Source organism: Monodon monoceros, unplaced genomic scaffold (assembly GCF_005190385.1).
Source record: "Monodon monoceros isolate NGI ecotype Baffin Bay Population unplaced genomic scaffold, NGI_Narwhal_1 Super_Scaffold_7, whole genome shotgun sequence".
Lineage (NCBI taxonomy): Eukaryota > Metazoa > Chordata > Mammalia > Artiodactyla > Monodontidae > Monodon > Monodon monoceros.
Genome location: NW_021703784.1, coordinates 105026080 through 105050357, shown reverse-complemented (window position 1 = coordinate 105050357; position 24278 = coordinate 105026080). Strand labels below are relative to the sequence as shown.

The 24278-nt window shown below is 52.9% G+C and overlaps 1 protein-coding gene across 1 annotated transcript; it reads left to right on the top strand.

Annotated features, from left to right (window-relative positions):
- Positions 1–74: 74 nt before the first annotated feature.
- DHCR7 (7-dehydrocholesterol reductase) lies at positions 75–17458 on the top strand. The gene is made up of 9 exons (XM_029209331.1): positions 75–134; positions 5165–5294; positions 7672–7769; positions 8334–8556; positions 10011–10101; positions 10863–11076; positions 12934–13138; positions 13306–13437; positions 16180–17458. The coding sequence occupies exons 2-9, from the start codon at positions 5268–5270 to the stop codon at positions 16642–16644; spliced, it is 1455 nt and encodes a 484-aa protein (XP_029065164.1). The 5' UTR covers positions 75–134; positions 5165–5267; the 3' UTR covers positions 16645–17458.
- Positions 17459–24278: the final 6820 nt, after the last annotated feature.

Here is a 24278-nt window from a genome sequence, read left to right as displayed (position 1 = left end):
GGGCGCGAGGGCGCCGGGCCTCACAGGGCCCGTCTCCGATTGGTCGTCTGCCATTACGCCACATCTTGGGACGACCGGCTTGGAGCGCGCGAGTAGGAGCGGGTGCGGAGCCGGACGCGGAGACTGGCGCTCAGGTAAGTGGGCCAGCTGCGCAAGTGTGAGACGCGCGCAGGGGAGCGGGGGGCGAGCAGATCCGGGGGCGTGCGCAGGTCAGGGGTGGGATGGGTGCGCGCAGGAGCGTGGAGGGGGGCTAGTGCTCTGGCGAGGAGGAGATGCGTGCTCAGGTGGGCAGGGGTGCGTGCGTGCAGGTGAACAGAGGCCGGAGATCTAGGGGCGCAGGTTGGCCACCCGAAGACGGCCTTTCGGAGATGCTCCGTCCCCCGGTGGTCGGGAGATCCCGGAGGAGCCGGGGCGGGGCGGAGCCAGGTGGGTGCTTCCTGGGCCGGGTGGGCCGGTTCCTTCCTCGGGTGCCCCGCGTGAGCGGATGCAGTTTTCTGTTGAGGAAACGCGGATAATTTGTCTTTGCTCACCGAGAAGGTGGGAGCAGGTAGCAGGAGACTCTGAATTGCTTTACTAGGAATAGATTAATGGGGGGGGGGGGGGGGGGGCCGATGCACGGCGGGCAGGGCAGGGAGTGCTCACAAAAGACCAAACGCTCCCTCTTTTCTTTTCCAGCCTTCCCGACTAACTTAAATAATGACGTATTGCCCCTTTCCTGGACATTTTATAATTTTATGAAAAAGGTTTTTAAGGGTAGGAATTGGTCTGGTGAGATTTCCGACAAAAGGTAAAGAAAGGAGACAGGAAAGTTGGAAATGAGGAATCGTGTTTATCAAAAGTGGTGTGTGAGACCTGCCATTTACTGGGTGTCTCCTGAGTGTCCGGCACTGGGCTGGGTGCTTTGACCTTAATTCTCAGAACAACCTGTGTGTACTTGGCATCGCCCCCATCTTACAGATGAGGGGACTGAGGCTCGCGAGAGGTGAAGTGACATGTAGAGTCATGCACTTAGCGGCAGAGCCGGGGTTCAAACCCAGAGACACCGGCGACATGACTTTGGTTTGGGGGGAATAGCCCCGTCGGCAATGCCTGCATTTAGTAGGAGGGTGGGGGTGGGGATGAGAAGCTGAGAAGCTTGGGGTTTGCAGAGGCCAGGTGGTGGTTGAGCAGCCCCAGGCACCTTGAAGGTCCCCAGGAAGGCGGCAGGAACAGGCCTGAGGAGGATGGAGTTACCCCACCTGCATGACACTCGCCACTCAAAAACCAGGACGGTTTGCCAGGCAGAAACCCAGAAATAACCATGCACAATTAATTCTTGGAAAACTTCCCACAAAATCCTTTTACGTAACTACTGCTGCTAAAAAAAAAAGTGGCAGATTTATGCAGCAGATCTACCTATTTATGTAGAAGATCTACCTAGTCGAAAGCTGCTTTCTAAGATCAGAGAAAGTGAAGAAGCAAACTTACAAAAGAATTTAGAGGTAAACGAATTTTGGGGGAAAAAAAGGAGGGAGAGTGGGTGTGTATCGTGTGACAAGTAGCTCGTGAGACAATCCGGAGAATACACAGCAAAATTCAGTGACTCCAGAGGCTGGATTGAGGGGATTTGTTGTCTGACTTTCAAACTTCTGTTGCAGTGATGGTGTTACAGTGAGCGTATATTTTGCAACTTTCAAAACACAGAAACCCTGTATCTGTAGTCAAAGCTGCAGTTTACCCTTTCGAATTAGAGGTCAGCATTTCTGGAATTTCCTTCCAGGGCTCACATGTATTTCTGGAGGCCTCAGAAGCGCCCCAGGAGCAGGTTGCCGTGCCCCAGCCAGGACCTCAACCCTCCCCAGAGAAGCCAGGCCAGAGCTGTCCAGTGCCAAGAGCAGCCTCTGCATTTGTCAATTGAGGCTTGTGAATTGCATGTGCCAGTTGAGGGAGTGACCACACCATCGGCAGAGGGCCCGGAGGGGGGGGGATGCAAAAAAGCTGCAGGTAAACGCAAGAATGACCCCCGAAATCACTCCGCTATGCCTTGAGAGCAGATGACCTCCCTGACCACGGAGGGAGCCGCAGATGTTTCCAGAATTGTGGCTATGAGGACTCCAAGAGCTGTTACAACAACTCATTTCATCGTTGTTAAATTCTTTTATTATACAAGTGTCCACTAGAAAAACTAGGAAAAGGCGGGACGGGGGGGAAAGCCCACGTGGATGTCCCACACTACTGAGGGTTTGGGTATATGGCTTTTTGAATAGCTTTTTAGTGATAGATCGTCTTGCGGCTTGCCCTTGTGCTGTAACATACCAGGGAACTTTTTTCCACGTTAAGCTCATTCTTTTTAACAGTTGGTGAGTATTCCCCTGCACCGGTGTGTCAGTGTTTCTCTCACCTGTGGGTTTACACAGCCATCTGTATGTGTCCCAGGATAAATTCGTACAAGTAAATGCTGGGTCAACCTGAAGGTCTACCTGGCCTCTGAAACTGTTCTCCCACCAGGAGAGCAGCTGCCCAGCTCTCACCGGTTCTGAATTGTATCATTCCTTTAAGTCCAAGTTGGGGCATGTCTGTATTTTTCAGTGTCTACCACTCCTTGGACTAACAAATTTCCAAAACAGAAGCCCTGCTGTTCCGTAACATTCCAACTAAATGTTTCTGTATGTATGTTAGGGTAGTACCTGGCGCAGCACTCAGAAAGATTGGCTCTCGTCATCACTACTCTGAATTTTACTCCACAGCCTCCCAAGTGTGTCACAGAGGGTGGCGTGCCCGCAGACCCAGCTCCATCCCTGTAGGTCTGTGCTAGCAACTTGTTCCGCTTTCCTCGCCTCAGCCCCCTCATCCGTAAAATGGGCCTAATGACGGTAACTCTCCAGGATTGGGGTGGGAATTCTATGAGCTAATGGGTGCTTGGAGCTTGGTAGATGCTCAATAAACAGTCGCCACCTATGATAGGTTGTATCATCCGGTATCTCATGTTCTTTTAATACCCTGCGGCTTCCCCATCCGGAGTCAGAGCCTGCTTCCCCTCCCCTTGAAAGCTGGTGGGCTTGTGACTCAGTGTAGCCAGATGAATGTGCTGGGCTGACGCGGGGCAGAAAAGGCAGCTCGGGCACCTCCTCCCACTGCCTTGAGTCCGCCATGCTGGGAGGAAGCCCAAGCTAGCCCACACCGAGCAAGCACGTGATGAACCGCCGCTCCGGGACACCCCAGGCCATAGCTACTTAGCCAGCCTCCCCAGATTCCCAACCCATGGGAACAAAGGACGAAAGACTGTTTGTTTGTTTTGTTTTGACCGCACCCCTCAGCTTGTGGGATCTTAGTTCCCTGACTGGGGATTGAACCTGTGCCCTTAGCAGTGAAAGCATGGAGTCCTAACCGCTGGACCGCCAGGGAAGTCCCGAAAGATTGTTGTTTTAAACCACTACATTGAGGAGTGATGAGCTGTGCAGTGGGTAACAGAACCCTCTGGGGTTGGGCCTTACAGGTGCATCCCCCTTAGACCTCTGACAGGCCAAACGTCACCCTGATGTCCTGTGTGAGCCCCGCTGAGCCTTCCTGAGGCCTGGGTGGTGCTGGTGGCGGTGTCGGCAGTAGCCGACTCTCTGGGGCGGACTCTGATGGGGCTTGGGTGGGGCTCTGAGCACTTGGCCCCGTGACCTCATTTACCCGACAGAGTAAGTTACTTTGCGGGTGAGGAAACCAAGCCTAGCGGAGAACTTGCAGCCTTGAGGGTGACATCTGGACCTCCTGGGGGTTCACCATGCCATCCCATCCCTGCCATGGTCCTGGGTCTCTGATGCATCTCCAAATACCAAACCCTCAAGGTGCCGAAAGAACTGCCACGGGGCTTAAGCCTTCTGTTGTGTGCACCCCGAGCTGTCGATGGTGATGTCCTCGGCTACAGAACATTGGAGGCACTCACCTGGACTGCTTTGCTGTGAGGAGCCCACAGACGTCTCCCCCGCCGGGGCCACGTAGTGGCCAGACTGGCCCTTGAGGTTCTCACTATGATTGCAGGACGCCTTCAGCAAAAACCATCATGGAATGTTGAGGAACGAGATTTATTGCTCACAGGTCCTGTGGGTACACGCAGCCAGATTGTGGGTAGGAAGAGGGTGTGGGTGTGGGGCTGGACGCTGCCTTTATGAGGGCGTGAGGGCGGGGTGTCTAGGGTTTCGGGGGGTCACTCTTTATTGGTGAATTTAAAGCATAGGAACAGGAATTAGGGTGTGGGAAGGGAGCAGCGCGGTTACTCAAGCTGTCAGTCGCTAGGTTACCCCGGACTTCCTGAATGAGGGCCCTTGGTGGGTTGGGGGACGCCTCGGTCCTTATCTGGTGGTTCTGCTGGTGGCTATGTGTTTATTCAAGGTGGATGGCTTTTGACATGGATGCTTACTGTCAGGCGCTTACACTACATCATCCCAAACCCTCAGGAGAAACATCCCTTTATCTTTGGCCTGTGGAACTCAAAATCCGGCCCAGGGAGCTGACCAGGGTGCCAGAAAGCCCCCAGGCATTTCCCTGGTTCCTTCCTGGGTGTGGACACGAAACCTCCTTTATCCAGCTTTAACAACAAGTGCAGAACCTCGTGTGTGTTTGTGTGTGTGGGGGGGGGGGCTTTGATGCCCCAAGACACTCAGGAAGGTCACAGGTCCAGTAAGTCTGCTGAGAACCAGCCTCCGAGCCCAGATTACTGTCAGTGATGCCCTGTATTCTTGGGATCTCACTGGCTCCTAGAACGTGCGGTGGGAATGTGCAGGCTCTAGCGGGGCTTGATCCGGGTCGATCTTGTAGAAACGGTTCAGAGGCACGTGCGCTGCCCGGTGTGAGTCTGCAAAGAAGCCAGCTTTGGCTCGTTGCTGTTCACCAGCTCTGTGTCTGCCGTGTTAAGGCTCATCTGCAAGACAACTCCTCCATGAAGCCCTCCATCCAGCTCTGCCCGTTGTTAATCAGTGCTCACTCTTCGGCAGATGGTGTGGGTGCCAGGCAGAGAAGCTGCGTGATAAGATTGCCTTCTCCTGGGGGATCCCCACCCGTGGGGGCCTCTTGCGCTTTAGAACCCCTAGGCGCTGAGCTTGCGCCTTTCACTTGGTCCCAGCGGTGGGCCTCGAGAAAATACCATCTGGGTCCTTATCTCCCTTTGTTCCCCTGAGTCTCTTCGTGTCCCCTGCAGGACTTTGTTCAGCGGGTTGAAAAGGATCAAGCAGGCCTTGTGGAGCGTGGGAATCTAGCGACTTGAAAGGGGGCAGTTTGAGAAGGAAAACCTGCGTTCTGCCATGAAACCGCTTGGTAACAGGTTGGAGGTAAGCCCATCTCAGCACTGCTGCTCCTGGGCAAAGGCAGTGACTTTTCAGCTTTGGAAAAGTAAAGGCAGCTGGTCCATCAGCTCCTGGTATCAATTCTCGTCTGACTCTTAGCAAAACAATAAATTACATCCAGAATACCACCCTGTGCCCTATTTTCAGCCATCTACTGCCAAGGATGTTACTTACACCTTTATTAAAAATTCAGTGCTTATGACAGAGGGGTGAATGAACGCTATTATAAGCTCAGAATAATTATTTGGGCTTGTTTTAATCCCTAGAAGATACGCTTCTTCCTTTTGGCTTTCCACATTTAGCTCTCAACCTGTACATTTCTGGCCCTTTTGCAACTTTCCAGCACGTTAGATCAGAGTAGCTGCTATGTACCAGGCTCGGTATTCTGTGTTTTGGGGCTGTAAAGATGGGTGGTCCCCGCCCATAAAGAACTCTTCAGCCTGCCTTGTACATCACAGATGCTCCATAAACTAACCTGTGTAAATTAACTTAAGTGATGTGGCTGCAGTTTTCATTACTGAAAAATTGTAAATGAACACACAGTTGTATTAAAGTAATTCATGTTCCCATTTAGAATAAAATCAGTGTTAAGAGGCTTATATACAAAGTGAACAGTTCCGTGACTCATCTCATAGCCTCACTTCCCAGAAGCGAATACTTTTCATTCTCTTAGCTACTTTTGTGTGGTTTTCACCTGCTTCTATCTAAACCATTTCCTTTCAGCACTCCCAGTTTTACACGTTTCCTTCTATACATCTAGTAGTCAGTCAGTAATCAGAGTTTATGTGGTTCTGGCAAAGTTATTATTATTTACTGTTAAGCCAAGTAATGTACTATCATTATGGTTTGGGCTTTTTTCCCCCTTTGTATGGCTTTTTAATCTTTCTGGAGTTAATGGTTGCCTCACTTTTTCCATATACTCAGGTTTCTATGTATCTATCACTAATTTTTTTTCTGCATGTTTTAACAGAGCCATCATACATATCAATGATTTTTCTACACACTCGAACACAACAAAATGTGTCATTTCCATTCCTCCCTCAACCCCGTAGCCATTCATCTGGTACCGGTGTGGATTGGTTACTGTCTGGTCCACTGCACAGCTGTTATCTGGGGACTTCCTCTTGTCCTTTCACTGGGCATTTCTTTAGCAGCTTTCTTGGATCCTGTGTCTTCTCTGAATAATAGTTAACCTGGGAATAGAATTGTAGGTTGAAATAAGTTTCCGTCAGAATTTTGAGTTTTCCACCCTTGTTTTCTAGAATCCAGCTTGCTGCTAGCGTGACTCTTAATGCTGGATTTTTTTCTGAAAGCTTTTAAGATCATCTTTTTTTTAATGCCTGATATTTTGAACCTTGACAATTGTGAACTTGTTCTAGATGTGGAGATGTCACTGCTTCCCCCATATTATGACCACTGGTTGGCCTATATGTTGGTACAAGATGAGTGGCTATGGGTGGGAGAGAGGAATGGAAATGATAAATTGTGTTGGGAGTATGTAGAAAAATTATTAATATGTATGATAGCTCTGTTAGAGCATTCAGAAAAAAAAGTTAGTGATAGATGCATAGGAACCTTAGAAAATGGAAAAAGTGAGGAAACCATTAACTCCAGGAAAAATAAAAAGTCATATACTGAGGAGGGGACATTTTATATGAAACCTGAATGAGGAGACCTGTAAAGCGTGTTCTAAGCTGAGAAGTAGCAGGTGTCATGAACAAGATAAACCACATTTAAGGATTGGTAGGGAAATCTAGAAAAATGGTACAGATGAACCACTTTACAAGGCAGCAATAGAGACACAGATGTAGAGAACAAACGTACGGACACCAAGGGGGGAAAGTGGCAGGGGAGGTGGGGGTAGTGGTGGTGGTGTGATGAACTGGGAGATTGGGATTCACATGTATACACTAATATGTATAAAGTAGATAACTAATAAGAACCTGCTTATAACAAATAAATAAATAAAATTTAAAAAAAAAAGGATTGGTAGAGACCTCCTTGTGCCTGGAGCAGAGGGTATGAAGGGAGAGTGGGGAAGAGGGGAGGAAGGAGCACATTGTGGGAGGGTTCTGAGCCACAGGCGTCCGGGTTCACGTAGTAAGAAGGATGTTCTGCTGTCGTTGGAAAATGAATTGAGACAGGCAAGAGCAGAAGTAGGGCCATGTGGGAGGTTATTGCGGGTTCCAGGAGTGAGTCTAAGATGCACTGATCTCTTTCCTGCCTGGAATCTCCCATCTAGGACAAGATAAAGAATAGGTGAATGAAGGAGGCCAGCCCTGTGGGGCCTGTGAACGGTGGCAGGGAGGTGCAGTGTCCGTTTGTCACTGGACGATCTGAACGCAGTGTCTCCTTCCCTCAGGGCCCAATGGCTGCAAAGTCGCAATCCAACGACCCCAAAACCGAGAGTCCTGGCAGCATCAGCAAGGCTGAGACCCACGGGCAGTGGGGCCGTGCCTGGTAAGGCTCTCACCCGTCTTCCCAGCTAGAAAGTAAAGTGGAATCTCAGTGAGAGGTTGCCAGCCTTTGGGATTTCGTGAACCTATTTAAAAAATTCTTTTTATCAGCAAGGTTATCATTAGTAGCGGTTTCCCCTTTCAGAGAGCGAGGAATTACAAGAAGAAGAAACTAAAAACGGATTCCAAGGACAGCTGGTGCCCTCGTACCGCCCTCACTGTGTAGCACATGGGGGTCATGGTTGTCGAGCCATAGAGTGCTGGGGACTTGGTGAATGTCCCCCATGGCCCAGAACGGGAAGCCTCTGGCCACCTGGGTTGTGAAAGGCCTTCTGCCTTTCGTGCCCTGGGCCCTGGGCTTTCTGGGGGTGCCCACGGGTCTGTCGGCCTTCAGTGGAGCATGCAGGTGGGGTGCCTTCCCCAGGCAGTGGGGGCCTTTGCGCTGCGAGCTGACAGCCTTCTCTTGGGAAGCACTGGCGGCTTTGCACGTGGAGCAGAGCATCCCGTGCGTCGGGTCGGAGGGTCAGGAGGGCGCCACATGACCTCCTACCGTCCGTCCGCCCCACAGGGAGGTGGACTGGTTTTCCCTGGCAAGCGTCACCTTCCTGCTGCTGTTTGCACCCTTCATCGTGTACTATTTCATCATGGCCTGCGACCAGTACAGCTGCTCCCTGACGGCCCCCTTGGTGGACATCGCCACCGGGCGGGCTCGACTCTCGGACATCTGGGCCAAGACGCCACCTGTGACGACGAAAGCGGCCCAGATCTACGTGGCATGGGTCACGTTCCAGGTCAGCCCTCCCGGCCTCTGGCCACCATGGGCGGGGCTCCGCCTCTGCAGAGCGTCCCCTCCTGCCGGGACAGTCCTGGCCCCTTGTCAGGGGTGGAGTCCTGGCTCACACTGGCGTCCTCATTCCCGGGACCCAGCAGGGAATCACCTGCAGCCCGACGGACTTAGCTCTGTCTTCAGATCAAGGGCACCTGGTGGCATTTCAGTGTCCGACTCGCTTTCCGCTGAGCCTCCTCGAGGTTCAGGGCTGTGCCCAGCCCTGCGGGGACCTGCTGAGCAGGAAGCAGGACCCCGTGGCAAAGCGTGAGGGCGTGGCCCACCAGGGAAGCCCCACGCACAATGGGGAGCTTATCCTAAAGGGCCGCTCTCGGTCTCAGCAAAGCCAAGGCTGTGTCCCCAGCAGGTGGTTGCACAGACCTGTCCAAGGACAGCCTTGGCTCTGCTGTGACCCCACTGGCCTCCCAACCAGAAGGAGTTCATCAGAAGGCTGTCTGCACCATGAACTTGGTGAGCAGGTGGTGTTTATTATCTGAACCCAGGAGGTTTCCAGGGAAACGGTGCTGTGAGATGCCACCCCCTCCCCGCCCTGGGGTTTCCTGCCCTGAAGGAAGGCTTTGACCACTACTAGCTGTTTCTCCCCACATTCCCAGCTTTCGAGCTTCAGATTCCCTCTCATTTCAGGTCTCTTTGTCCCTTTGGGTAAAAAGTGATTCAGAGCAGCGAGAGTCACAGTAGAGCCTAAAGGCAGAAACAACCCACGTGTCCATCGACAGATATGGACACACACAATGTGGTGCATCCACGTGGTGGGCTGGTGTTCTGCCGTGAAAAGGAAGGAAGGTCTGACAGGCTACAGCGTGGACGGACCTTCAGAACATGATGCTCAGTGAAAGAAATTAGCAACGAAGGGACAAATCCTGTCTGATTCTGTTTATGTGAAAAGTGCAGGGTAGGCAAATCCATAGAGACAGAAAGTGGGTTAGCGGTTGTCAGGGGCTGATGGGCAGGGGCCGAGGGGAGTGACTGCTTGTGGGTGTGGGGTTCCCTTTTGGGGGGGTGAAACTGTTCTATAATTAGACATTGGGGAGGGCTGCACGAGCTTGGGAGCGCACTGAACACTTTCGGCGAACACTTTCAAAGGGTGAGTCGTACAGAATGTGAACTAGTGGGCTGTCCCGAGGGGAGTGGCCGAGTCCCGTGGGGAGACGGCTTGGGCGCTCTGAGTAGTGATGAGTTTCCTGTTCAGGGCCCCCTTCAAAGCCCGCAGTCAGCCTGCAGCCAGAGCTCCCGGAGCTATAGACTCTTCTGGAAGAAATAGCTGGCTATGAGTAGGCTCTCTCCCATTCCTTCCTGCCTTCCCATTTATCATCTCGGTTAATAAAGCACGGCTGTGTTGAAGCACAGCCAGGCCCCCCCAGCTCACAGGGGATTTAGCGGAAAATCTCTGTGGCTCAGGTGCTTCTGTACGTGCTGCTGCCTGACTTCTGCCACAAGTTTCTGCCGGGCTACGTGGGGGGCGTTCAGGAGGGCGCCATGACTCCTGCAGGTAAGCTGGGCCCCGCCCCTGCTGCCCACCACCTGTGCCAGCTCTGCCCTCCCTTCATCTCACGGGGCCTCCCCCCACCCCCGCCCCCGTGCAGCTTCCATCCCAAAGGCTGCCCCCGGACAAAGTAAAAACTTTGCTTGGGAATTTCCACACCCCGGGACCGCCCCAGATTCGAGGTGGGAAGTCACCTTGTCAGTCGGGGAACGGAACGCGCCCTGCCCCACACTGGCTGTGTAGCTGGGCTCACGGAGCATCTCCCCGGCGGCGATACTTCGAGTCCCCCAGGGGCACCTGGCGGGGCGGGGCTTTTGTTAAGGGGTCCTTGGGGCTGCCTGGCCCATTCATTCCCCGCAGTCACTGAGACCCCACCCCAGCACACAGAGAGCACCTGGTCCCTCAGGGAGGCTGCTGGGTCCCCCGCCAGGTACCCTAGGGGACGCTCGTCCGCTTCTGCTGTGGCTCAGCCCCAGCCTCCGGCAAACTGCAGGCTGGTGACTCAGCCTCTGGCTGGTTCCAGACATTCTGCACCCTCTCACCCTTCCAGGACCTCGGCAAGCAGGAGCGGTTAGTCCCCAGCTCACAGCGTGAGGTGTACCTCGGGCATTTTGACCCTAGGGGCCCGAACTGCAGCAGCAGCCGACTGGCTGTCAAGCCTGGGGTCTGGGGACCCCGGCAGCTGAGGCCCAGAAAGGCGGCAGGGCCAGAGCCAGGAGCTGTTACAGCTGGGAGAACGCCTCCAATCTGCCCTCTTCCCTCTGCAGGAATCGTCAACAAGTATGAGATCAACGGCCTACAAGCCTGGCTCATCACGCATCTCCTCTGGTTTGCTAATTCCTACCTCCTCGCCTGCTTCTCTCCCACCATCATCTTTGACAACTGGATCCCGCTGCTCTGGTGTGCCAACATTCTGGGCTACGCCGTCTCCACCTTCGCCATGATCAAGGGCTACTTCTTCCCCACCGATGCCCGAGACTGGTACGTCCTCAGCGGCCGGTCGAGCCCAAGATGGAGAGTAGGTGCCTTTTTCTGTTACCTTGGGCTGGGAGGTTGCAGAGCCCTGAGGATTGAGAATCCTTGAAGGAGGAGCTTAAAGGAACCTGATGGACTCTGGGAAGCATCCTTTCCAAATGTCTGGGTGGCTTCTCCCGCCTTAGGGAGGATGCAGTTGAAGATGGCTGAGTCCATCCCTGGTGGCCGAGCTGTGTCGTGTAGGGCTGTCAGGGAGCAGGGGGGTGGAAAAGGCAGCTTCTGGTCGGGCGGCAAAGGCAATCCATCACCTCTTTTTCTGGAACGTCAATGTGGCCTGAAACAGTCTTAGTGAGGAGTCCTGTTTTCTCAGTGGCTTTAATGTAAGAACTTCCCAGGGAGAGCCTTACTGATTGGTGTCCATTCTCATGGGGCCCTGGGTTGGATAGTTATCAACCATGCATCCATCTCTCCTTCATCTATCCATATATCCAGTTCTTCATCCATTCATCCACCCACCCTTCCACCCATCTGTCTATCCATCCACCCATCCAACTCATCCATCCATCCACCTATCAGTGCACCCATCCACCCACCAGTGCACCCATCCACCCATCCATCCATTCATCCATCCATCTCCCCATCCAACCACCTACCCATCTATCCATCCCCCATCCCTTCCTCCACCCCTCCCTCCCTCCCTCCCTTCCTGTCTCCCTGTATCCATCCATTCACCCATGCACCCATTCATCCAGCCCATTCATCCATCCATCCATTTATCCATCCATCCACTTATCCATCCATCCACTTATCCCCCCATCCCTCCCTCCCCGCCTCCTTACATCCGTCCATTCATCAAGAGATGTTTGCTGGGTTCCTCCTGTAGACAGGTGTAGGCAGTGGGGCTTTAGGTGTAAACAAGATTTTTATTCTCGGGGTGCTTACATTTTAGTTTGGGGGTCCAAATGAAAATAAAGTATGTTTCCTTTAACTGTTACACCAAAACTCTTAGGAAATGTGTTTGGTTGGTGGTACTTTGAGCTTGTGTGATTTTCTTTTATCAAATAATGAGGCTGGTCTTCTATGACTCATGGAAATCATTTTCTCTGCTTTATAATCACATCCCCTATTGTAGACTTTGTATATTTGGCTTCTTTCTACTTATCCTAACTGAGGGAAATGGACACGAAAATATGTTTCTCTGACTAGTACAGAAATCCCTGTGTATGTACAGCAAGTTATACTTAATGAAGGTCTCCACATGGGTTATCATGGCTGATTCTCTGATCACTCCTGGAGAGGGCTATGGGTCAGGTAACCAAGGTAATGAAACATTAAACTTGCCCAGCAAGGGATGGGTGTGGGCCCTGGAGCCAGGCACCCGGCTCTAAGCAGCGTGCTTTTTTTCACATCTACCTTGGCATCACTTATAACTCCACTTGCCCACGGGAGACCCGAATGCCCTGTGAGTCTTTCAGAATAAAATCTCTGTCCAGTCGAGCCAGTTGGGCAGCTCACCTGTGCTGTGCCTCCGGGGAGCCTGGAGTGGGGAGGGAGGACCCTGGGTGCTGGCCCAAGGGAGGCTTAAGCACAGATACAATCTCCCCACCTTCCTTGGAGCAGAGCAAGCAACTCGAGGGCCAGAGGTGAACGAGGAGTGAAGCACCGAGTCTGCGGGGAGAGAGGGAGGCTGACGCGACCTCTGCCTGCCGCATCCCTGCAGTTCACGGCAGGTCTCCCCCCAGGTCATCTCTCTTGGGCCTGCCGTGCCCGGGCTGGGCTGAGCACCTGCGTCCGTGCCAGCCGAGTAGGCCACTTGTGAGATGCGCTCGTTAACTACACGCATCTGTTCTTTGTATTTTAAAGCAAATTCACAGGCAATTTCCTTTACAACTACATGATGGGCGTTGAGTTTAACCCCCGAATTGGGGAGTGGTTTGACTTCAAGCTCTTCTTCAATGGACGCCCCGGGATCGTCGCCTGGACCCTCATCAACCTGTCCTTCGCAGCCAAGCAGCAGGAGCTCTATGGCCACGTGACCAACTCCATGGTCTTGGTCAACGTCCTGCAGGTAGCCTCTCTGTGGCCCAGCGGGGTGGGAGCTCTGACACCCAGTGGGCGCTGGGGAAGCCTGAAAGCCAGATAGTTTTCAAAAGACCGTAATCTGCCACCTTTACATGGGGGTCGGCCCCCTTCCCATGCGTCTCTGGTCAGTACACGGCTGCTTCTGTGTTGCAGGCCATCTATGTGCTGGACTTCTTTTGGAACGAAACCTGGTACCTGAAAACCATTGACATCTGCCACGACCACTTTGGGTGGTACCTGGGCTGGGGGGACTGCGTCTGGCTGCCGTACCTCTACACGTTGCAGGTGAGAAGCAGGGGCAGGGAGCCCCCCGTGACGCATGCCCAGCACAGCAGCACTGAGCTGTAAGGTCCCCAGGCACCCCCAGCGCTGCCCTCGGAGCAGACACAGCTGAGCACATGCCGAGCCTTGTCGTCACCCAAGTGTCTGTTTTTTTTGGGGGTGTGGGGTGGCGCCAGAACCTGGAGAAGGGAGGCTGCTCCCCTGTTTTAGGAAGAAGAGAAGGCTTAGTGTACAAGTCAGCACAGGCCACTGTAACAAATACCACGGACCAGGCGGCTTAAACAACAGGGTTCATTGTCTCCCCGTCTGGAGGCTGGAATCCGAGACCCAGGTGTGGGCAGGGCTGGTCCTCCTGAGGCCTCTCTCCTCGGCGTGTAGACGGCCGTCTCCTCCCTGTGTCCTCACAGGATCGTCCCTCTGTGTGTGTCTGTGTCCTGACCTCCTCTTATAAGAACACCAGTCCTGTGGGATCAGGACCCACCCTAGTGGCCGCATTTTACCTTCCTCACCTCTTGAAAGAAAGACATGCAACTCCAAAGACAGTCACATTCTGGGATGCTGGGTGTCAGGACTCCGACATGTGAATCTGGGGGACACAGCTCAGCCCATAGACTGAGAGAAGAAGATGATACGGAGTAAACTTTGGGTCAAAAGAAACGCTTTGGGGGATCTGGGTGGATGGAGGTGGGTATTTGTATTCATGTGTGTTCAAATCTCAAGGCTGAAAGGATGAGAGGCCTTCTTTCCTTCCGTCATTTGCATTTAAGCTTTGAGTATGCACACGCAAGAGTGGAGGAGATGCAGGGGGCCCTGCGCTCTTGGAGCTCACAGCTGGCAGGGAAAGTCCCTGACACAGGCAGTCCAGTGCGGGGAGGGGGAGCTGGACAGGAAGTGGGGTGCTGACCCCTGAGAGAGGGCCAAGGAGGAGCCCCCAGCCAGTAGATGGGGGTCACAGCCAGGCTGAGAGCAGAATGATGAGTCTGAGGGTAAGAACATTCCAGAAAGGTGGAGTGGGGAATATATCAGGGTGGGGGAGAGGGCAGAGGGGGACATTTAAGGCATGAGACAGTTCAGCGTGGCTGGGACACAGGACATGGGGGTGGCAGGAAGCCTTGCCCGATTGGAGGCTGGAGGATCAGAGGCCAGCACCGGGTGGGAGGCCTACAAGAGGGGAGTGTTCCAGGCGAGAAGAGGTTGCTGGGGGTTGGGGGGCACAGGCTCCGGGAAAAGTTCCCACGAGTAATGAATCAGGCCGGGTCCCCAGGAGAGCCTCAGCACACGCTGCAGAGTCGAGGGTAGAAACCTCAACTGGGGAGCCCGAGGGACCTGGGTTTGCACCTCTGTAGGGCTGCCAGCCGGGGGAGGGGGCCTTGAACTCGTCCCTGAGCATCTCTGAAAAAGCAGGGCGGACATCACCTCTGTTAGGGCTGGGCATCCTCGTTCCTGCACCGCCATGTTCTGAGGCTGTTGGGGGATAGGGGAGAGGCCTTACCATGAAGCCCCCCGCACCCCTCCCAGCTCACAGAGAACAGCCCTGCTTTCCTCTGCGTGGCATGCGGGCTCCTGTGTAGGGTGGCTGCTTCAGAGGCCTGGCCAGATGCCCACCTGCCCGTTCTGTAAGCAGGTATGAAGAGGTGTGGCGGTGGGGGACAGAGCAGGTTCTAGGGCACTTGAGTGGTTAGCGGTGGCCTGCCTTAAACAGGACGTGCAGGAGTGGAGAGGACCAATGCTGACAGACCTTGTCGGCTGGCCAGGGTGTGCACAGGCAGGTGGCGAGTGGTTGCAGCCAGTCCTGCAGGCGGTGATAATGGGGCCCGTGGTACCTGGCTGACTGCCCTGTGTGGCAGCGTGAAGCAGGATCGCTGGGAGAGCAGGAAAATCACAGCAGAGTGAGCAGGCTTGAGGGGAGAGAGCCCTGGGCTGGGGCCACCAGTTCTGGACTCTGGTCCCCACGCTGGATCCTCTGGACGGACCCTCTGGACTCATTTCTCTGCTTGGCTGGTTGCAGGCTCACTGGTTCCCTGATTTTGTGAACACCGCTTTCCAAGCATGCAAAGCATTGGCAGTAGATCACACACACACACACACACACACACACATACACGTATGTGTGTTTATTTGATTACGTGACTCTGGTGCATTCAAGTCCAAAATCTTCAGGGCAGCCAGCAGGCTGGAGGTCCAGGGAAGAGTTGGTATTGCAGCTGGGTCTGAAGGCCGTCCGCTGGTGGAATTCACTCTTATTCCAGGGACTCTTTTATTCTTAGGGCCTTCCACCGATTAGACGAGGCCCACCTACATTGCGGAGGGTGGTCTGCTTCATTCAGTCTAATTGGAAACATTAATCCCATCTAAAAAATACCTTCGTAACAACTAACGTTTGACCAAGCGTCTGGGTCCCGTGGCCTAGCCAATGTGACACATTAAATTAACCATCACAATATTCAAATAATACTTGTAATATTGTTATATAATATGTATACTATATATGATATACATGTGTATGTATGTATGTGTAGATAGGAAGGTAGCTAGGTGGGTAGGTAGGTGGATATGCAAATTTGCATATTTACTTGTCTGATCCCACAGCAACCCTCCGAGGCAGGCGCTTCTATTTACAGGAGAGGAAACTGAGGCGGGGCACGGGGGCAGCCGGTCAGGTGCACAGCAGGGGTTTGAACCCAGGCCGTGCTCCCGAGCCCGCGGTCCCGCTCAGCCCGCTGACCTCTCCCGCTCGCCCTGCAGGGTCTGTACCTGGTGTACCACCCCGTGCAGCTGCCCACCCGCTACTCCCTGGGCGTCCTGCTGCTGGGCCTGCTGGGCTACTACATCTTCCGGATGGCCAACCATCAGAAGGACCTTTTCCGCCGCACGGACGGGCGCTGCGTGATCTGGGGCAGGAAGCCCAGGGTCATCGAGTGTTCCTTCACGTCGGCCAATGAGCAGAAGCACCGCAGCAAGCTGCTGGTGTCCGGCTTCTGGGGCATGGCCCGCCACTTCAACTACACCGGCGACCTGATGGGCAGCCTGGCGTACTGCCTAGCCTGTGGTGGCGGCCACCTCCTGCCCTACTTCTACATCATCTACATGGCCATCCTGCTGACCCACCGCTGCCTACGGGACGAGCACCGCTGTGCTAACAAGTACGGCCGTGACTGGGAGCGCTACACGGCTGCCGTGCCTTACCGCCTGCTGCCCGGAATCTTCTAAAGGGCCGCCCCGGGAGGAGCCCCCAGTGGGGCAGGGAGGAGAGCTGGAGTCAGGTCCGCTGGGGCAGCAGGATCTCCGCGCCGCACTCCAGGAGCCTCTGTGTCCTCACCTGTAAAATGCAAACAGCCCGGCACTTGTCCCGAGTGGAATTCCGGGGGCTTACACCGACTGCCTTCTCGCCAGCAGAAGTGACCGGCTTTCTCCGTGCAGTGTCCCCAGGGTGGGAGGATGACCTGGCTGGCTCGCAGATGACGCTGTTTCTTCTCTGGGGTCTGAGCCGCCAGCTGCCCAGACAGCAGGAGTCCGACACTGAACGGGATGTCTTCCAGCCCCCGTGGTCAGTCCTGCCCTTACTCTTGCTAAATAAAGTAGAAGTGGACACGTAAGCTGTGCCAGTTATCAATTGACTGCCTTTCAGCTCCAGGTGCAGCCTGCATCACCTGCTCTGCGGTAGTGAGCTGTGCCCTTCAGACTTCTCTCCTTTGCACGTGCACCTCGTTACATTTGTCTGTAGAGGGCGCTAAGGGATGCTGCATGAGTAGGGGCATCTTCTGGTTCTGGTTCTTGTACAGACTTGGCCCAGGCAACCCAGAGAACTTGGCCACACCATCCGGGGGCCTCACCCAAGCCTTCCCCAAGGAGACCTGATCCCCAGCCTCGGGGACGGGACACCCTTCATGTGTTTTCTTACCTTGGGCACACTCCTTGACCCGTAGGTATTCTGGTTTTTTGTGTTTTTTTTTCAATTTACTTATTTATCTTTGGCTGTGTTGGGTCTTCATTGCTGCGCGCGGGCTTTCTCTAGTTGCGGCGAGTGGGGGCTACTCTTCATTGCAGTGCACGGGCTTCTCGCTGCAGTGGCTTCTCTTGTTGCGGAGCATGGGTTCTAGGCGCGCAGGCTTCAGTAGTTGTGGCACGTGGGCTTCAGTAGTGGTGGCTTGTGGGCTCTAGAGTGCAGGCTCAGTAGTTGTGGCGCACGGGCTTAGTTGCTCCGTGACACGTGGGATCTTCCCGGACCAGGGCTCACACCCATGTCCCCTGCATTGGCAGGTGGATTCTTAACAACTGTGCCACCAGGGAAGTCCCCACAGGTATTCTTGACAGCTCCCTTTAGACGTTATGCCCTAGTCGAGTTAATAATTCTTTATTCAGGTATATCTGGGATGTATTGCAGGTTTGGTTCCAGACCACCCCAATAAAGCGATTATCACAATAAAGCGAACCACACGAGTTTTTTGGCTTCCCAGTGCATAGAAAAGCTAGGTTTACACGATTCTGTACTCTTTTAAGTATGAAATAGCATTGTCTTAAAAGACAGTGTATACACCTTGATTTAAAAAAGCTTTATTGCTAAAAAATGCCAAAACGATGACCATGGTAACATCACAGGTCACTGATCACAGATCACCGTTAACAAATAGAAAGAAAAGTTTGAAGTACTGCCAGAAATGGCAAGATGTGACACAGAGACACAAAGTGAGCAAATGCTATTGGAAAAGTGGCACTGGTAGACTTGCTGGATGCAGGGTCACCAGAAACCTTCAGTCTGTAAAAAGCGTGATTATCTGCGAAGCACGATAAAGTAGATATGCCTGTTTTAAACTTTCCCTGTTCAGACTTCTTTGTGGTTTGTCTCCCAGTGGGGCCTGGCCATAGATAAGGGCTCAGTTTCTGGTGTGTAGAGGCGATGCCCAGGGAACTTTGGATCAGATGCTTGGGTCCTGCCTCAAAGCTTTGGGTACCGATCACGGGATTCAGGGTAGGGGTCCACACTTTCCCCACCGTTGGCCCTGTTGGGGCCACTCTTGTGCTGGGTGTGAGAATCCATTCTGTTTGCCAAAGGAAGAAATTCCGGTTTGGCCGCCTGCCCCCAACAAGAGAGCGGAGAAGCCACAAAGATGGCAGTGCTAGGCTTGCTTCACACCTGGAGGAACCGAGGACTGGAGTGTGCTGGGGGCCCCGCTCCCTGGGCAGGGAGGGCAGGTGCAGGGCAACGCCTCCCCTGCTCAATCTACAACTGGCTGAGCAAAGACAGGCGGCCTCCTGAGCAGCCAGGAGGGGATCGGAGCTTGGGGCCCACCTGGGCCGACTTAAGAGCCGTGATTTTCCAATGCTGGTACCCCACCCCTGCGCATGGAGCTCATGGGTCAAAGGGGGTCCCAGGTGTTTGTATTGTCACCAGCCACACAAGTGGTTTGAGTACCAGGCCAGAGCAGTGAACTCCCACCGCGATGGCGCTGAGTATGGTGGGCCCTGCCGTTTCCTCCCAGTCACTGTGTGAATTCATTTTAAGGAGGCTGGAGGGTGGTGGCTGTGAGCTCAGACCCTGGCTTCCCTATTCAACAGCTGTGTGACCACGGCCAGGCAATTGCCCTCTCTGTGCCTTGTTGTCCTTGTTTGAAAAATAAGGGCGATTATTGTTTTCTTGCCTTGTGTGAGGTTTCTCAGCCAGATTTCCTGGGAGAGCTCTGGGTTTGAACCTTGGATCTGCCTCTCAGTTTGCCAAGTTTCGTTTGCGTGTTAGCGTCTTGGAGCTGGGCTGCGCTTTGACCTGTTTTGTTCCGCGTGCTCAGCTAACACAGTGAGGCAGGGCGCCCCGTGCCATAGGGTAGGTTTATCTGCCCTCCCTCACCTCCTCTGCATGTGGATGAAACCCAGTGCCCCCTCTCTGGGCAAGCACTGGGGAGCCCGGAGCTCCACCTTTGTGCATGGTGAGGTTGGCGTAGGTGGTGGGGGGAAAGGATGGTCCACACCGGAGATGCGCTGCGCACGGCGATGGGCTTGGCTTCACTGCTATCTTCAGGGAGAGCTACCCCAGGAGGGACAGAGGCCTGGGGGTGTTCCTCCAGTTCTTGGCGCTCTCCTACCTGGATGTGGGTGTTGTTTCGATCATGAGAAGGCAGGCCGGGCAGTGACCCAGCCAGGTTCTCTGGGTGAGAGGCTGAGTTGAACAGAATGTGCAAAGTCAAGATGGAAGTCCACACCGCACGCTTCTTTTCTGGAAAGGGCAGGTCGTTCTCACACTGCACAGCCACACCCTGCCCCTCACCAGACTCAGATCTCCACATCTATTGGGAAAGATGTCGAAAGCATGCCCTGGAGTGTCACGTGGGCAGACCACAGTGATTAGGAGGCAGGGACGGGATGGCTTCAGTGGGCACCAGAAATTCAGTGCCCCACGTGTGGCTGTCCACCAGTGACCCACACACAGACCTGCTCATGCCGCCAGTTCCTTGTCCTGGGAATACAGGCAGGCCTTGGAGATTTGTGTAGGGCCAGCTCACTCACCTGGACAAACGGATGTGAAGAGAGCTCTTGGTGAGAGGCAGGTAACCAGGGAAGCTCACCTGCCTTGGGGCCTTAAATACCTCCATAAGCACGGGCGACTACAGAGGTCCCCCTCCGATGCCTCTCTGGTCTGAGTCCCATCCATGTGTCCAGATGCCTCCTCCCTGTCTCACTTGTGTGGGTTAGGCTTAGGGTTCGGGTACGGGTTAGGGTACGGGTTATGCGGGTTATGTGGGTTAGGGTTAGGGTTATGTGGGTTATGTGGGTTAGGGTTAGGGTTAGGTGGGTTAGGGTTAGGGTTATGTGGGTTATGTGGGTTAGGGTTAGGGTTATGTGGGTTATGTGGGTTATGGTTAGGTGGGTTAGGTGGGTTAGGGTTAGGGTTAGGGTTATGTGGGTTATGTGGGTTAGGGTTAGGTGGGTTAGGTGGGTTAGAGTTAGGTGGGTTAAGGTTAGGTTTAGGGTTAGGGTTACAGTTATGGTTTGGCGGGTTAGAGTTTGGGTTACGGTTAGGTGGGTTAGGGTTAGGGTTAGAGTTAGGGTTAGGGTTAGGGTTAGGGTAGGGTTAGGGTTAGGGTTATGGTTATGTGGGTTAGGGTTAGGGTTAGGGTTAGGGTTATGGTTTGGTGGGTTAGAGTTAGGGTTATGGTTAGGTGGGTTAGGGTTAGGGTTAGGGTTATGGTTAGGTGGGTTAGGGTTATGTGGGTTAGGGTTAGGGTTATGGTTATGGTTTAGCGGGTTAGAGTTAGGGTTATGGTTAGGTGGGTTAGGGTTAGGGTTAGGGTTAGGGTTAGGGTTAGGGTTAGAGTCTTAAAGCCTTCTCAGACTTCACGGATCAGCAACTCCCACGTCTCCCCCAGAAGTTGCTCTCAGGTGATGGCAAGTCCAGACCCGCATGTGGAATTATCCCTCTCTCACCCAACCGGCCTGTACTCCTGCAGGCTCTCCTGCAGAAGGCATCCGGCATCCGATCACTCCCTACCGCCTCTGTGCTGAGCCTGTCCCAGCCCCGCCCTCTCTCGACAGCAAGAGGAGCCCCAGCACTGGTTTCCCGGCCTCTGGCCTCTCGGCCCCAGCCTGTTCTTAGCACAACATTCAGACTTGTCCTGTTAGGGTGTGAGAGTCAGAGCATGTCACCGCTCTGCTCAGAACTCCTCAAGGTCTCCTGTCACAATAAACACCAACGTCATTTCCAGAACCTAAGGTTTGCCTCGCTCCTTCTCCCACATTTGCCCAGCGACAGCCATGCCGGCCGCCTCGCTGGCCCTCCAAGGCCCCAGGACTCTTCCACCGCAGGGCTTTTGCACAGGCTGTTTCCTTTGCCTGGAACACTCTTCCCCTTGGCATCCGTCTGGTTCCCTCAACAACCTCCTAGACGTGGCTTAAATATCACCTTCACAGGGAAGCCTTCCTCACACACTCATCCCAGGACTCTGCTTTTCTTTTCTTCATAGAACCTACTCTCCAGTTACAGAATATAAATTACCAATTTATCTTGCTTATCTGTCTCGCCCACAAGAATATAAGATCAGTGAGGGTAAATTTCTGATTATTTTGTCCCCAGATGTATCCCCAGCCCCAGAACGCCGTCTGCCCTGCGTCAGCAGCTGACCCTTCCAGCTTCTACTGTGCACCCACCACCGCTGTGAGAACCTTACGTATACCCTCTGACCCTCACAGTAACCCAGCTACTAAATACTATCGTCATCACCCCCATTTTATAGGTGGTGAAACCGAGGCTGATACGTTGCAGAGCTGGAACTCAAACTCCATCTGGCGCCAGAGTCTGTGCTCATTACCACCTCCCCTAGAGCTTCATCTCCTCTTGCTCTACTTGTTAAATAACTAGAAAGCCTGTGTCTTAAAGCAGGGCTGGGCCAGATGCAAAGCTTTCCACCAGTGCTTTCAAGGACTTTGGGTTGCAACCACTCATGGGTCATAAAGTCATCCCTAGGGTTACGTATTATCTGTCGCCATGTTATAAGTGACCCCTAAATTGAATGGCTTAAACCAACGATAAACATGATCTCACGCAATTTCTGAGGTTTAGGAATCCAGAGGTGGCTTAGCAGGTGGTCCTGGCTCAGTGTCTCTCATGGTGTTGCAGGCAAGGCGCTGGCTAAGGCTCCATCACCCGAAGGCTCGACTGAGGCTGGAGGACTTTCTCCCAAGGCAGCTCCTTGTGTATTTAGCAACTGGTGCTGGCTGTTGGCTGGAGGCCTCAGCTCCTCACCACGTGGGCCTCTCCACAGGCTGCTTGAATATCCACACAACATGGCGGCCCCCACAGTGGGTGATCCCAGACACACAATGTCCTTTATGCCGAACCTCGCAAGTCCTGCTTCCCCACTTCTGAGATATTCCATTGGTTACATGAGTCAGCACCTTTCAACACGGGAGGGGGCTACACAGGGGCTACCAACAGCCAGGGGTGCATCTCAGAGCCTGCCTGCCATAGGTTACTTGACAATAAAGGAACTTGCAAAAGTCCCTGGAGAGGAGAGCCTCACTGATGGTGGCATGTCTGATGGGTGGCAGAGTTCCACTAAGAGGCAAGAGCGTGGGCCTTGTCAGCTTCCACAGGCTGCACCTTCCCACTGAGGTCCAGGGCTCCTCGTGGTTTGTAGCTCCTGCCTGGCTCTGCTTTCTGGCCTAGCACCTAGGTTGTTCTCAACACCCGTTGCTTGATGAACTTGATGTAAAGACAAGGACAAGAATATGGCAGGTTCAGCTAAGAACATGGGAGGCTGGGGACTTCGCTGGTGGTCTAGTGGTGAAGAATCTGCCTTGCAATGCAGGGGACACACGTTCCATCGCAAACCACAGAGCCTACGTGCTCTGGAACCTGCGCGCCACAATCGCTGAGATTGTCCTCAATTCTTTTCATTCTTTTTTCTTTGTTCTGCTCTGCAGTAGTTATTTCCACTATTTTATCTTCCAGGTCACTTATTCGTTTTTTCTGCCTCAGTTATTCTGCTATTGATTCCGTCTAGAGAATTTTTAATTTCATTTATTGTGTTGTTCATCATTGTTTGTTTGCTCTTTAGTTCTTCTGGTTCCTTGTTAAATGTTTCTGTATTTCCCCATTCTATTTCCAAGAGTTTGGATCATCTTTACTATCATTACTCTGAATTCCTTTTCAGGTAGACTGCCTATTTCCTTTTCATTTGTTTGGTCTGGTGGGTTTTTACTTTGCTCTTTCATCTGCTGTGTGTTTCTCTGTCTTCTCATTTTGCTTAGCTTACTGGGTTTGGGGTCTCCATTTCACAGGCTGCAGGTTCATAGCTCCCGTTGTTTTCGGTGTCTGCTCCCAGTGGGTAAGGTTAGTTCAGTGAGTTTTGTAGGCTTCCTGGTGGAGGGGACTGGTGCCTGTGTTCTGGTGGATGAGGCTGGATCTTGTCTTTCTGGTGGGCAGGACCACGTCCATTCGTGTGTTTTGGGGTGTCTGTGAACTTACTATGATTTTAGGCAGCCTCCCTGCTAATGGGTGGGGTTGCGTTCCTGTCTTGCTAGCTGTTTGGCATAGGGTGTCCAGCACTGTAGCTTGCTGGTCGTTGAGTGGAGCTGGGTTTTAGCGTTGAGATGGAGATCTCTGGGAGAGCTTTCACTGTTTGATATTACATGGAGCCTGGAGGTCTCCGGTGGATGAATGTCCTGAACTTGGCTCTCCCACCTCAGAGGCTCAGGCCTGACACCCGGCCGGAGCACCAAGACACTGTCAGCCACACGGCTCAGAAGAAAAGGGAGAAAAAGAAAGAAAGAAAGAAAGAAAAATAAATAAATGAATAAAATAAAGTTATTAAAATAGAAAAAATTATTAAAAATAAAAAAGTAATTTAAAAAAAAGAAAGAGAGAAAGAAAGAAGAGAGCAAACAAACCAAAAACCAAATCCTCCAATGCTAACATGCGCTAAAAACTATACTAAAAAAACCCAAAAAACAAAAAACAAAAGACGGACAGTCAGAACCCTAGGACAAATGGCAAAAGCAAAGCTATACAGGCAAAATCACACAAAGAAGCACATACACACTCACAAGAGGAGAAAAAAGAAAAAAAAGAAACAAATATTTATAAAATAAAAAAAGGAAGAGAGTAACCAAATCAATAAGTCTACCAATGATAATAAGCTCTAAATACTAAACTAAGATAAACATAAAACCAGAAACAAATTAGATGCAGAAAGCAAACCCCAAGTGTACAGTTGCTCCCAAAGTCCATCCCCTCAATTTTGGGATGGTTCGTTGTCTGTTCAGGTATTCCACAGATGCAGGTACATCAGGGTGATTGTGGAGATTTAATCTGCTGCTCCTGAGGCTGCTGGGAGAGATCTCCCTTTCTCTTCTTT